Genomic DNA, 13234 nt, shown 5'->3' on the forward strand with positions numbered 1-13234 from the left:
TAAGGGTAAGGGAAGGGTAACTTTTTTTTACCCAACATTAATATAACCACAAAATTGAGCATACCCATGTGAGATTTGACAAATAGTGTGGTCCTTATGTTTAAAAAAGAGAAAAGAATTTTTTTATGTAAAAAGGAAATTTTTTTTTTCTCACAATTCTCTCAGAATTTTCTTTTGCCACAATAAAGCAGATGGTGTCCGTGGTAACATTAGTGGTGTCAGCGACCCAGCTTGACTGAGCAGGGTAACTCTACTCTGCTCGGATTGGCTGCCCTAATCTGTCAACGGTGAAAACAGGAACTGTCAGTGCCGAGTGGGCGTGCTTGCAAACAGAAAGGCTGGGTGGGTGGAGGGGCAAGGCAGCTTATATGCTTACACACATACACAGCGTTGCGGTAAAACTCAGGCGTTTGGATATGGTGCACAAAATGCTCACATGTCATTATATTCCGCCAATGGTGTTTTCAGTTTGACTGGCTTCAAGAGGAAAATAACACAATAACAATATCAAATAGCAAGGCAGTAATTTGACTTTGATGAAAACCACTAAGGATTCTTTCAGATCAAAATATTATGACCACTGAGTTTCCTTGCAGCCAAAAATAATCATATCAATCTACTGGTCTATGTATAAAGTTTCCTGAATAGCAAACGATTTGCATCATAAAAGCCCAAGTAAATACTTTGTACAATACATGTGAGAATAAAAAAAAGTTGGCCTGGGAGTTTCAGTGGGCTTTACAAAATAAACAGTTGGCAGGTGTTAATGTTATTGTTAGTGGAAGAGCCCCCTCTAAACCACAGCAATGCTTTCTTTGGAGAGAGAGGAGAGAAACGAGGTTAGTAAAAACCCTGTGGAGAAGTGTGCAACACGAAGAGCACGTTACAACTGTCTCTGCTGTCAGTCAAACTTCTTTTCATTACCTTGGGAAATTAACTACTGTAGGAAAGCAGTAAACCCAAAGGAATTCAAGGTAAAGCTGAAGAGAATGTCTTTGTGTAAATGTCTGTTAAATGAGTTGAAAGAAAATGACTTAGGATCTCAAAACCTTGAGCACCTAAAAACAGCATAAGATTAGCAAAATGATGCTCCCTTGCCAAACCTGTTTTGTTCCCCAAGGATTTACTTTTAAAAGTAGCATATGTAAGTTAAAAAACCAACAAAAAAAACAGTTATTGGTTTAAGTTTCTTTTCAAAAATGAGAACCTTTCGTCTCACCTGAAAGGTAAGTGAAGCGTTGCGATTGGCTCCTTTTGCGCTTGCCATTGCAGACATAAAACTGCACCTGCACAGCTGAGCCCACGGACTTACTGTGGTAGGGAGGGACCTCCACCACGATGCAGGACTACAGAAAGACATTTATTACTATTTACACACTTATTGCCGACAAAACATAATACCATTCATTGCATACAATACAATGCAAATATCAGTACAAATATGTACAAATATTACAGACAAAATGCTGTACAACAACTGTACACGTAAAAAAAATGACTACTTACTCCTTGAGTTTTCTCACGCATTATTTTTGCCTCAACTTCCCATTGCGGTCGTCCATCTAGGAGAAATGGTTAAGAACAAAAAAAAAAGCTAAATGCATAGCCAGTGATCATCCTAGTGCCATAAACAGGCAGAGACACGTTACACAATATAACACAGGTTGAAACTTTTACTGTACATTGTACAGGAAATATTTTCATTATTCATGTCACCCTCAACTCTGTTTTCTTACATTTCACATTAAACTTCAAAATCATAAGAAAAGCGCCACATTTGACAGATCAGTAAATCAGAAAAAACACTTTACCAACAATCGCAACAACTGCTATTATTCATACAATTGACCAATTGAAGTTTAGATAGGCATAAAAACAACAAATGGACAGAAAGTTAAAATGAATATGATCAGCCCTGATGACTAAAACAGAAGCAGTAATGAACCCAGGCCACACATGATCACTGACAACTACAGTTTTTATAATTTAGACCCCTTTTGAATTACAGTGGACTACAGTTTTTCCAAGTAAATTTCCTCATCTGGAGTAGCTCTTGTTCTCCATTTTCTATTTTCCTAAAGATGATGTCAGTGAACAGTGCTTTCTCAAACAGACGGGGCTTAAGAACCACACGACTCGATGCATCAGAAAAGCACATGATTTCAATTTGTCCTGGAGAACCAGGAGACATCAAAATGATGTAATTTGTTAAGGCCCAGGGGCCCCATGGAGAAAATCCTACCAGCTATTAAATAGTAATCAAATGTCCAAATATCCTGCTGTTTGTCTTGCCTAGTTAAATTGATAGAGAGAGCAGTGGAATAATTGCATTTATTTTCAAATGCCTTTACAAACTGCCAGGTTTCTGGCTAGAAAACATCCTTTCCAGTTTTCCTACGAGGGAGCTAATCATTTGGCCAGACATCTTAAGGGCAGCTGCTCGATGCGAAGCAGTTGGGGTGAAAATACTGACAGGCTCTCTGCGGAAGATTCACAGTCATCGCAGCATAGAAAAGAATAAAAACTTTGACAACTAAGTTAGTACTATATAGTCTCTCAGCGCAATCAAATTCATTTGCAGTTGCCTGTTTCATGGTGCTCACATGGTGCAAATATACTCTGCACCTGCCTCAAAACCCAAAGGATTCCCCCAAATACCACTGTCAGGCATCTGCAACAAGTCTGCAGAAAGGACTAACCTGCATGTATTATAGATTCTAACAAAGTAAGCACTCAACTCTTCAGCTTTCTACGAAAATCCACACTGTAGCTTTAAGTAGGTGGTTTACATGATCTGATCTTACCCTAACATTATCCTTAGTTGTAGTAATCCACTGGCACATTAGCCAGTCATAACCCCAAAGAGACTCTCTGTTGTGAAGGTAGAGATAGAGAGTATGTCTTTTCCAATGAGCAAATCACCTTGAAAGTCTTTGCAGCTGACAGCAGTGCATTATTGCAGGGCAGCTTGTTGACATTCAACACGCAGGAGCAAGGGCCCCACATGCTCTGTCAGACAACAAGCAGCAACAGGAACCTCATTCCACGCTTAGACAATGACTTGGATCATTCAGACACCCTACGCACCCCAGTCAGAGGGGAAAAGAACGTGCCCCCATTGTGCCCGAAGATTGAATAAAAATAAAAGGAGATTTACTGTTTATATTGCAACATCTTTGTAAAAGCCCACGGTTGTTTGGCTTTTCCAACAGAAGCAACACAGTGACTACAGAGTACACATGCTGTACTAACTACTTTTCGGGGCAGTCAGTGTTAAATCCTTTAAAGTTCACTATTCGTAGTGTATAAACACTCATCCTAGTAAAGTTGAAATACTGGTGCCAATTATGGACTTATTTTTAACTTTAATGTTTGATGAAGTCTAGTAACTCAGAAATGCTAATCTTGGTTTTAAGTACAGACTTTACCGACCCCCCCAAAAAAAAGAAAGTAAGGAAAACAGACATCTATCACTGATTATAAAACTAGTATTTTCTTCTTGTAAAGAACTTTCAGTTAGTTGGCTGTAATGAGAAAAATTCTAAAGACCCGGGTAAAGTTTACAATAATGTAAAAAAAACAAAAAAAACAGGAATTACACCAAAGCTATGTATACTACTAAGAGATAGCAAACCTAAACAATTTCATAACAGTTTGACATTTATCTGCTTTAAAATAGGTTCTGACAACACAACAAATGCTCAGATCTCTGTTTCTGTATATAGTAAAGTCATTTATAGTGCCATCCCATAATCTCTGTGTACTAGCAACAATAGGCCAGTCTCTCCAGTTCCTCATGAATCTACTGTTGTCTTTCAATTATGAGAGATGGTGGAAAAATATCTGTCACTGCCGTTTTCTTTCTTTTCTTCCATTCCTATACTTACTCCAATCAGTGTTTTTCTGCACTAAAGCAGGAGGATTAGTCATGATGAGGGGGATCATTTACACAAATCTATTCAACATCATCTTCTCCTCCCCTTTCATATTCTTTCTGTCTTCTCCACAGTCCGCTGCCTTTGTGCACCATGGGACCCAGCTTTCCTCCCTACCCAAGATGCACCTCTCAAAGCTTCCAACTTGCTGCAGCGCTATAAAGACTTGACCATCAGTGAGTTGTTTTAAATGTGCTACTTTTCTATGCCATGCTTCACCTGGTACACCTGAACGAGCTAAAGACATTCCACTGCGCCGCTTTTTTCCCTCCTAGAAAATCTTAGAGAATGGCTTTCACTCACAAAAACAACACCGCTCCACTTTCGCCATGTGTGAACTTGATTCTGTTGCTCTACATCACAAAGCTACCTCAGGCAGGCAGAGACTGGCTCAACGAATGTTATCCATTTAAATTTTCCATCCCAGGGAACAGTTATTACACGTGTTTTGAGTGCAGAGTGATGTACAAAAGAGAAAAATATGATAAGGCCGAGAAAGATTGCTGACCTAAAGAAACAGTTTAACAGTTTTCAGCACAGGCAGTTTAACCAAGTAATCTCTTTAGCTGAGGCATTTGTTAAACAGGAATAATATCAGTCACAGTGTATTTTTCTTTCTCGTATAAGCATCTTTTAAAGTGACAAATACTAATTTTAGTATGTTTCTGTATTTCAGTGCTAAATTAGCATATTTAACAACCACATTTGCCTGACCTGTTAAGCATGTGTCTGTGTGTGTGTATTTTGGGATAGCAATGGCATAAGATAAATCTTACCTATCTTCACTATGTATATTGGATGTCTTTCTGTAAGTCATTACTCTCTTGTCACATACGCTCTAAACATTTTCATTTCATTTTCATTTTCTTTATGATTGTTTAAGTTAGCATGTATGATGAACAAAAGGTTGTACCTTTTTGTGAAATATATTGATACTTCAGTGGTGTAAACTTGATATTTAAAAAAAAGTCTAAATGCTTACCGCAGTGTTTGATACAAGACAGTATGAGTGTAATGAACATATTGTAAAAAGAATAATGCAATGTGAAGGTTGTATCGGACTATACGGTGTATTGCCTCATGCCCAACTGATAGACAGCATTACTAGCTCACATAAATCTGTCTGCATTTGGAGAAAAAATTCCCCGTGAGAATAGAGGACTTGTTGAGACTAAGATAATGATACATGTTATTTTCACATCCCGCAGACATGTATCAGCCATGACTACTATTACATCTCTAAAACCTTCTGCTGACTTCTCTTCTACATTTGCAAGATGAACAAAACAACTCAAAGTTAGTTTGTTTTGCTACTAAAGAATATGAGTGTCCAACAGACCACACAAATGACATGTCTCATGTTTTAGTCGCGGTGGCCTCTCTGATCAAATCTGTAAGGCAACCATGAAACATGATTTTTTTTACACACTTAATTGGCACAAGGGTAAGCTGTTGTAAAGACATAACACTTACCAGGACCTTTCTCCAGGAAGATGACTTTGGACTCTGGGAAGAAGTTGGAGCCGGTGATAACCATCTCTTCTCCCCCGCTGACCAGGCAGCTGGTCAGGCTGGATTTCTCAACCTGGGGCAGCTCCTGAGCCGAACGCTGGGCTGAGAGAGACGCAGCAGGGGTTCAGAAGAAAAAGAAGATGATCATTTGCTGTGTTGTTTATTCACACTGCAGTATGTGGACTATGGATGTACTTTACTATATTTTTGACACAGGAGCACATTATAACATGATGCAGTTTTAGGAAAACAATTGTCACAAAAAATATTGCCTTGAAAATGACCACAAATTACTATCAACTCCTCTCTGAGAGCCTCAACAAAACATTTAGTATTTTTTGCAGAACTATTGTAATGGCACAGACAGAACTGAGCACATTTACAGTTTTAACGTTTATCAGGCGTTCTTATCTAAAGTGACTTTCAATGAGAGCAAACAGTAGATTAAATCAACATCTCAAGTAAGCCAGACTGCAAGCTTGCCAATAAAGAAGTGTGTAGAAAGGTTTGTGTGTGTGTGTGTGTGTTTGTGTGTGTGTGTGTGTGTGTGTGTGTGTTTGCCTGTGTGTGGTTTTCTGAATGAATATGTTTGGCTGTTTGTGCATGTGTGTGAGACTCTCGCTGGGAAGTTAACACTCACAGCACTCCACAGGAATAGAGGTAGCCTGCAGCGACAGCACCTTCCCGTTGGATTGAGGGATGTGCACTCGGAACACCACACGGACTCGTGTGTTCTTTCTTCCTATATCCGTTTCCCCCTTCCGCAGTTCAATGTCTGAGTTCCGCAGCTTAAGGATGCCAGCACAGTCAATACTGCAAAGTAGAGGGAAAATAGTTGGCCCCATACGGCACCACCGGGATGGCAATCACTAAGACGTGCATAAGTAGTGAAGGCCTGGGAGTGATAAAACCAACCACAAGCCCAGCAGGGGATTGGCAATGAGAGGCAAATTAAGTGTTGAATCACAAAATAAAAATGCCTGTGAATATGATTTATTACAACTGTAAATGAGAAAATCCCAATGAAATCCCTTCCTATGAATTCCAATGTAAACGAAACCGAACCTTATATAAATATAATTATTCAGGTGATGCAGAATTATAAATATTTGAATAAGGTTTGCTTCTCTACTTTAAAAAAAAAGATTTTCCCTATGTGCCCGACTCTCCTGTTAGTCTAAATTAAGAAAATGTATTAAATATTCTGTCATATTCTTTGGAAGATCCCAAAACCGTACTGTATATGATCATAAGATGGTAGGTTTTTCATTGCTTCCATCATGGTGGTAAGCTCGTAACTCATAACTGAGTAATGTAACCCTGAAGTGCTTCAGTCACCTACCTGGCTGACATGTTGTTTTCAGGCAGGAGAGGAATTTCGAGAACTTTGGTGCTGGAGAGTACAATTTCTTGGCTGGCTGTGGCTACGGTTTTCCCCGTGATCCGGTGCACCTGGTAGAAGGCGTGCGGCCTCAAGTACCGGTCGTCTGCTGTTCCGATGAACATCTGTAGGTTGATGGGCTTCTCACTGTAGCCAATGAGCTAAGACACGACAGAAAGAGGTAGACAAACAGAAAAATAACAGATATGAGTTCTTGGGGTCCAGATGAGAGGTGGAACACATAGGTCTTCATTTCTACTGCCTTTAGAAGGCCACCTTTTTTGGAGGGAATCTAAATGTCAGGTCGAGGGTGTTGTGATATTTCTGGCAGGGCCAGTGGAGTTTCATCTGGCGCTTTGGCCTCCAACCAGTTTGACACCGATGTTTTCAACTAATACAGTTATGCATTTTTTCCCTTCCAAGCTTCCCTGTTAACAGGATTCTGTGAAGGACACTGTTACCTCCCAAAAAACTAATCAGAACCTTAAAGGCTGGTCTGGTCAATCATTCTAAGACCAACTAAAAGTCATATAATGTATTTATAGTGGTTACTAGCAGGTGGGGGGAACAAAACAATACTGCATAGTATCGCAATATTTTCAGTGGCAATACTGCATCAATACACAGGCGCCAAGTATCGATCTTTTAATATAAATATGTTGGTCAGTTAGTCTGCTTGACAATGCCGTTTTGCAGCAATAAAATTGAAGTGATATGAACAAACAGAGAAATGTATCTTTTTAAATAAAACAGATGTTGACAAAGTTTCCTTTCATTTGAAATTGGGAAAAATTAGAAGTTGAAAAAAAGGTAGTAAATTGCAATATATGGTAGAATATTGCAATATGTTTAAAACGGCATTAAATAGTATCGTGACATAAGTATCGTGATGACATTTTATTGGGAGGCGTCTGGTGATTCCCCCTAATGGTTACCACAAATAAAAAAGTAAGAGAACAGGGTTGGCTTTAAGAGATTATGAGAAGAACAAATAGCTGATGTACTAAATCCTCATATTAATTAAAAAAATGGACAACAAGTTAACAATAGCCTCATTCAGACAATCTTCATGTCATTTTGTGAGGTTTCGTGCTTTTAATGGTTACACTGCGGCTTGAAAAGAAAATGGCAGTAAAAATGTCAACAGCCTTTTTCAAATCCCATGGTTGACGCGTGCCAACCTGGTTGGCAATGGTGCACCTAGACTAGCAGCTGCCCTCTCCATTAGTCCCTGAGTGCTGGTACCCCGGTTTCCACTCAGACAGGTGAGATGTTGGATGAAGGAAAAGTGTTGCATGTCAGGTAGAGACAAGGAGAAGATGGAAAGGAGAGCAAGACCTTTCCTCCTCAGAGGGACAGAACAAACACACAGGCCACACAATCCCACTACTGTTGTAATGTTGTACTTGGCAGACTGTGTGACGGCAAAATGGCATCCCTCCCCACCCCCCTGCACATCTACACTCCAACCATACTGCCTTTCCAGTCCATACCTCCAGCTCAAATGGAAGGCAGCCTATTGAGTTTAACAGAAAAGAACAAGGCCATTCATTGCTTTTTCACGCCAGGAACTGCCAAGCCTCAACCCCACCACAGCTGGCTGCTGACCCTTCCCTCCCTGCAGGTTTGCGTCACACACCGCTGTGTCAATGTTTGGTACATAAGTGTGGTTGGTAGAAGGAGAGAAAGTGGGTGTAGCTTGGGATTTGTCATGTGCTGTTCCAAAACCAGCTAAAATAAAAAAGGAATGAATTGGTCAAAATCAGGCCTTGAGAAAAACAGTGAGCAAGGACTACCAAAGAAACGCCTGCTTGGTTTTTTCTGAAGCCAGTTATTAAAGTATAATAGTTTGCAGCAGAGTTATTAAACACAGCTTATATCCAACATTGATAACAAGTGTTTCGGGAATCTTTAGTGGAATTAGTGTTCATGGGAACTGCTGTCATTGGATTTACTGCTAGCCTTTGCTCAGTGTTACATCTCCATCTCTTTTCTCTCTCAGGTGCTACTTCTGAGACGGTCCCCTGTGGTGAAAGAAGTTAAGCTATGGGGGCACTTTTGTTGAACTGAGCTGTGAAAAAACGGAAATATGCTGTGTTTACAGTAGGTTATGTGAGAGGACAAGTCTCCAGAGGCAGATACTAGGCAGGCAGGGCGCTGGAGCATAAATCTGAATAACGATTCACTGTTCTCAGCTGAATAAAAACCTTGTATCTTAAGAGGGTTGTGCTACTCAGCTCAATAGGGCCCATTGGTTCCCAAGACAGGGCTCAATTGACAATAATACATATGAGAACCTGCTTCTGGCAAGTAAACACATTTAGGTACTACTTAACAGAAAGTTAGTTAAGAGCACAATAGTTACCTTAATCTAGATCACCTTCAATATGTTTAAATTTAGCAGATTGAAGAAGAATGATTAGCAGGTAGCAAGGACAAAGTGTGTTATACACAAGTCTGGACTGAGAAGTGCAGGTCTAATGCAGCGAGTGACCTGAGGGAGAAGCCATCCATCTTGACTTTCAAAATATCTTTTCAACTTCCACTTCAGCAAAAGTCTGTGGAAAGCATTGTTGTATTTTCAAAAGGAAGTGGCAGTTACAGTCATGCATAATTACATAGGAAAATGTTTGTTTATCAGTACCAATAAATCAGTGATTTAGGCTTTTAATATTTAATTTCCAACCCCAAGGCATTGTTTTTAAGCAAAAACTCCCCACCCAAAGGTAAGTGAATACTCCTTCACCACATCCTCCATGTGTTGTTTAAGTGCTCAGAGATGGAAGCATGTCTGAATTAGAGTGAATGACTAAATCTGTAATTCACGTGCTTTGTACGTACAGTAAGCTTGGCTGTTGGTTCTTGTAAAGCAGCGGGTGCTGCAGGCGGCAGAATGAAATTCCTGGGACACTAAACACACGAATGATCACCAGAGAACACAGCCTCCTCACACACAATGTATACAAACAGCATATATTTCTGAAATCAAACTTATAAACGTGAACTGACAGCGACAGCATAAAGTGAGATACATTCCTCACTTGTCAAACTGGAACCCAAACAGCTGTATGTTGTACATGAAATGTATTAGGAAGGAAGTTGCAAGAAACAGCATGAGGCCCCTATAATAACCAGTAATGGGTTCATCCTTGAAAACCACATTAGATCTTAAGAGCCACATGAAAGTACAAATCTTGCTAGTAACAGGTAATTATGCCCCCGGTCTGAATGGATCCATGGCTGTAAATGACACCATTATTTTGGATTCAAAGAAACATGGAGTCACAGGAATCAACAGTCTCGTGGGTTGCGTTGTTTGTTTTACACACAGACAGACAGAGCACAGACAGACAGTGCTTGCACGTGTGCGTATGTGTCTGTGTGCATGCCTGTAGTGCACATTGCATATGTGTGTGTGTGTGTGTGTTTGTGTCAATAAATCAGGGCATGTTTATTCGCAGCACCATGTGTGTTCCAGACAGCATAAAAGGAGTTAACAGTGTCTGGAGGAATGTCTCTGTGAGAAAGGAAAGACGGAAGTTTAAAAAAAAAGACTTCATGGTGTAAGTAAGAACACAGAAACAGAAAGCACAGTACGAAAATCAGCCCCGCAAGTTAAAATTGCATTGGCAGTTTTTGAACACCAGTATTGATGTGATTCCAGCATTTTTTGTATTAGAGGACCTGAAATTGTTGAGGCTAAACATGTGTTACATTGTGTTTAAATGACATTATGTAACTCTTTTACCATCAGAAACTTCAAAATCTTTGTGATGCTACTCTGACTTGAAACAGGGAGAATGGTGCCTCTGTTATTTTTTAGTGCGTGCCCCGAATGCCTCGCACTATGTAGCTTCATGCCACTATCCACTGGATGGTTCATGGGATAAAATAAATGGTGGTAGGGATGCGGCGGCAGCGGTCTAGTGCCAGAGCCGGAGCGGGGCGAGCAGGCAACAGGACCGGGTTCAGCAGCCACTCCGGACATCATTGCAGAAGCTAGAAACTGATAAGCACACCAAAGGGTCTAACAAGAGAAAAGGAGAGAGTGACCGTGCTGCCGTTGGACAACCTTAGCGGCTTTTAGTCGTTGGCGAGAGCTTTGCGAAATAAAAGCTGGCCATCTTGCTTGGACTTGGCAGTTATATTACCTGGCTTGCTATGTCTTGTGTTGTTGCACTTGCTTGATGTTTGGCTGCGTTAGCGAAGTTATACAGCAGTCTATATTTACGTCAGCGGTTTAAAGGCGATCTGCACTCGCAGCACAGATATACTCGTAATAATATCAAAAGGGCCGCAGTGTTGCTTTAAATAATGCAAAAGTTGTCCAAGTTTTTTTTCCAGTTTGTCAGTTCTACCCACCAACACCATGAACTGTCACCATGAAACAAAAAGGTCCCTCATTTTTTTTCTTTCCTTCCATTTACTCCTTTCATCTCTGCCTCTCTCTGTGCCCTCCTGTGTTTTTTCTATTTCTCCATCTCTGCACATGAGGGATTTGGTGTGGAGCCAGAGTGTTGACAAACATACACTTAACAGGCCAGGGAATTCTTTCCAAATCAAATAATCAACCAGGGAAAACATGATTAGAGGGCCAAAAAGAAAGGGCTCAGTTCAGCAGTCTAAGTGAATCAACAGTAGCGACCAAACAGAAACATACCACACACTGCCCGGCTGATTCATTCACTCTGCTCCTCGTGTGCTACTATCGACACAACCGTTTTCCATTTGGTATTCCCTCTATTCCGTTCAATGTGATTCATCTTACTGTAATTGGAATGAAAATAGAGCAGCTTATCAACGTAAAGTGTAAAAAGTAATAAAACTGATTCAGTCAACATTGACTAAGCAAATTTAAGCCTTACAACATGGAGCTGGTTAAAAGCTGAATTGAAAAAGTTACATGTCAGAGCAGGTCGGAGAATGATCATACTATCTTAATAACATAGTATGATATTCATTCATTTAAATTGATCCCAAATTCTCAAATCAATGTAATTTGCTTTCTAGCCGGGACACTATGTCTTACATCCTGAAGAGTGCATTACAACTTTGTAACAAATGCTGAGTCCAATGATGCCACAAGCTACTCAAATAGCAGTCCATGCACGCTACAGGGGCCTATTTGCACCTTCAGTTAAGAAAATGGGTGAAGCACCACCTGCAAACAGGGGGACATGTAAACAAGCACACATGGATAGTACCATGATCCTGGCGGAGGAGGCTTCTCGACGACACAGACGACTGACATAGTTGACTTGTTTCACATTCCTGAGTCACCCCCTCCACCACCCCCTAAATCTAAGCTTGATTGTGAAATACCACAGGAGGGTGGTCTCTGCACTTTTAACCCTTCACCTTTCTGCCTGTCCAGAGTGCAGCCCAGCTGAAGTGATTAGGCCTGATAGAGATCACTTCTTATATTAAACCCCACTGACATTAAAGCCAGTCACATGTCCCCGGGCCAGTGCTCGTTGAAGCCTGTAACTAACTTACGGCTGCCACTGCTGCTTTTGACTGTGGATCAAATTTAGGATGAACTCCCTCCCCTAAAATAAAACCACTGGATACGGTTACATACTTTGCTCCCACTAAATAAAGTCCCTACTTATTTTTGGCCTTCATCTGTTCCACTGATCCAGTAATAAGGCTTGCAAGATGAGGGGAAAAACATCTCCTAACACTGCATACAGTACACACATAAACAGGCACCCAGACATACACAAGCCAGCGTTTTACCATCTAACTTAATTTGTGTTTAAAATACAAAAATGACAGTGGTTTTTGAGGGCTGATTTGGGCTCTAAGAATTTTAATAATTGGATATTTACATGGGCAAAGCTGAGATGGAGCACATCACCTGCTCCCTGGAGCAAAACAGTCCTCGTTCTTTCTCTTTCTCTCTCTCTCCCTCTCACAGTTTCAGCAACAACTACCTCAAACTACCTCCTTTCATTCATTTTCTGTATCTATCGTTTTCTCATTTAATCTTCTCCTCTCTGTTTTTTATTTTTCCTCCTTTCTTCATCTTTCCTCCTTCCACCCTGTTGTATCCTGACTTCCCTTCCTACTTTCATGTCTTCCTACTTCTTTTCCCTCTGTCACTCTCTATTCTCCGTCCCTGTCCTCGACTCTCACCTACCTCAGCTCCAGCCCTCTGCCGTAACTCGACACTTTCTCACACAGCGAGCGCCTGATCTGCCAAGTTGTTTCCCTGTGTTGCTCCACTGTTGCCATGGTGAGACTCTGTGTGTGTGTGTGTGTGTGCGTGTGTGTGTGAGAAGCTACGTACACTCACGTTGATGTAAACTACAGCCCTGAAGCGCTTGTGTTGGAGATGGTGTGTGTGTGTGTGTGTGTGTGTGTGTGTGTGTGTGTGTGTGTGTGTGTGTGTGTGTGTGTGTTT

The 13234-nt window shown here is 40.7% G+C and overlaps 1 protein-coding gene across 1 annotated transcript in view; it reads right to left on the reverse strand.

The window, feature by feature from the left end:
• The window catches only part of nfatc3a (nuclear factor of activated T cells 3a), a 63227-nt gene that overhangs the window by 17378 nt on the left and 32615 nt on the right, over positions 1-13234 (reverse strand). The window contains exons 3-7 of the mRNA XM_034877835.1: positions 6790-6989; positions 6088-6260; positions 5409-5549; positions 1507-1562; positions 1220-1346 (exon numbers count right to left, since the gene is read on the reverse strand). Of these exons, the coding sequence (XP_034733726.1) occupies positions 1220-1346; positions 1507-1562; positions 5409-5549; positions 6088-6260; positions 6790-6989 (697 nt within the window). The remainder of the gene's footprint in view (positions 1-1219; positions 1347-1506; positions 1563-5408; positions 5550-6087; positions 6261-6789; positions 6990-13234) is intronic.

Source organism: Etheostoma cragini, chromosome 1 (assembly GCF_013103735.1).
Source record: "Etheostoma cragini isolate CJK2018 chromosome 1, CSU_Ecrag_1.0, whole genome shotgun sequence".
Lineage (NCBI taxonomy): Eukaryota > Metazoa > Chordata > Actinopteri > Perciformes > Percidae > Etheostoma > Etheostoma cragini.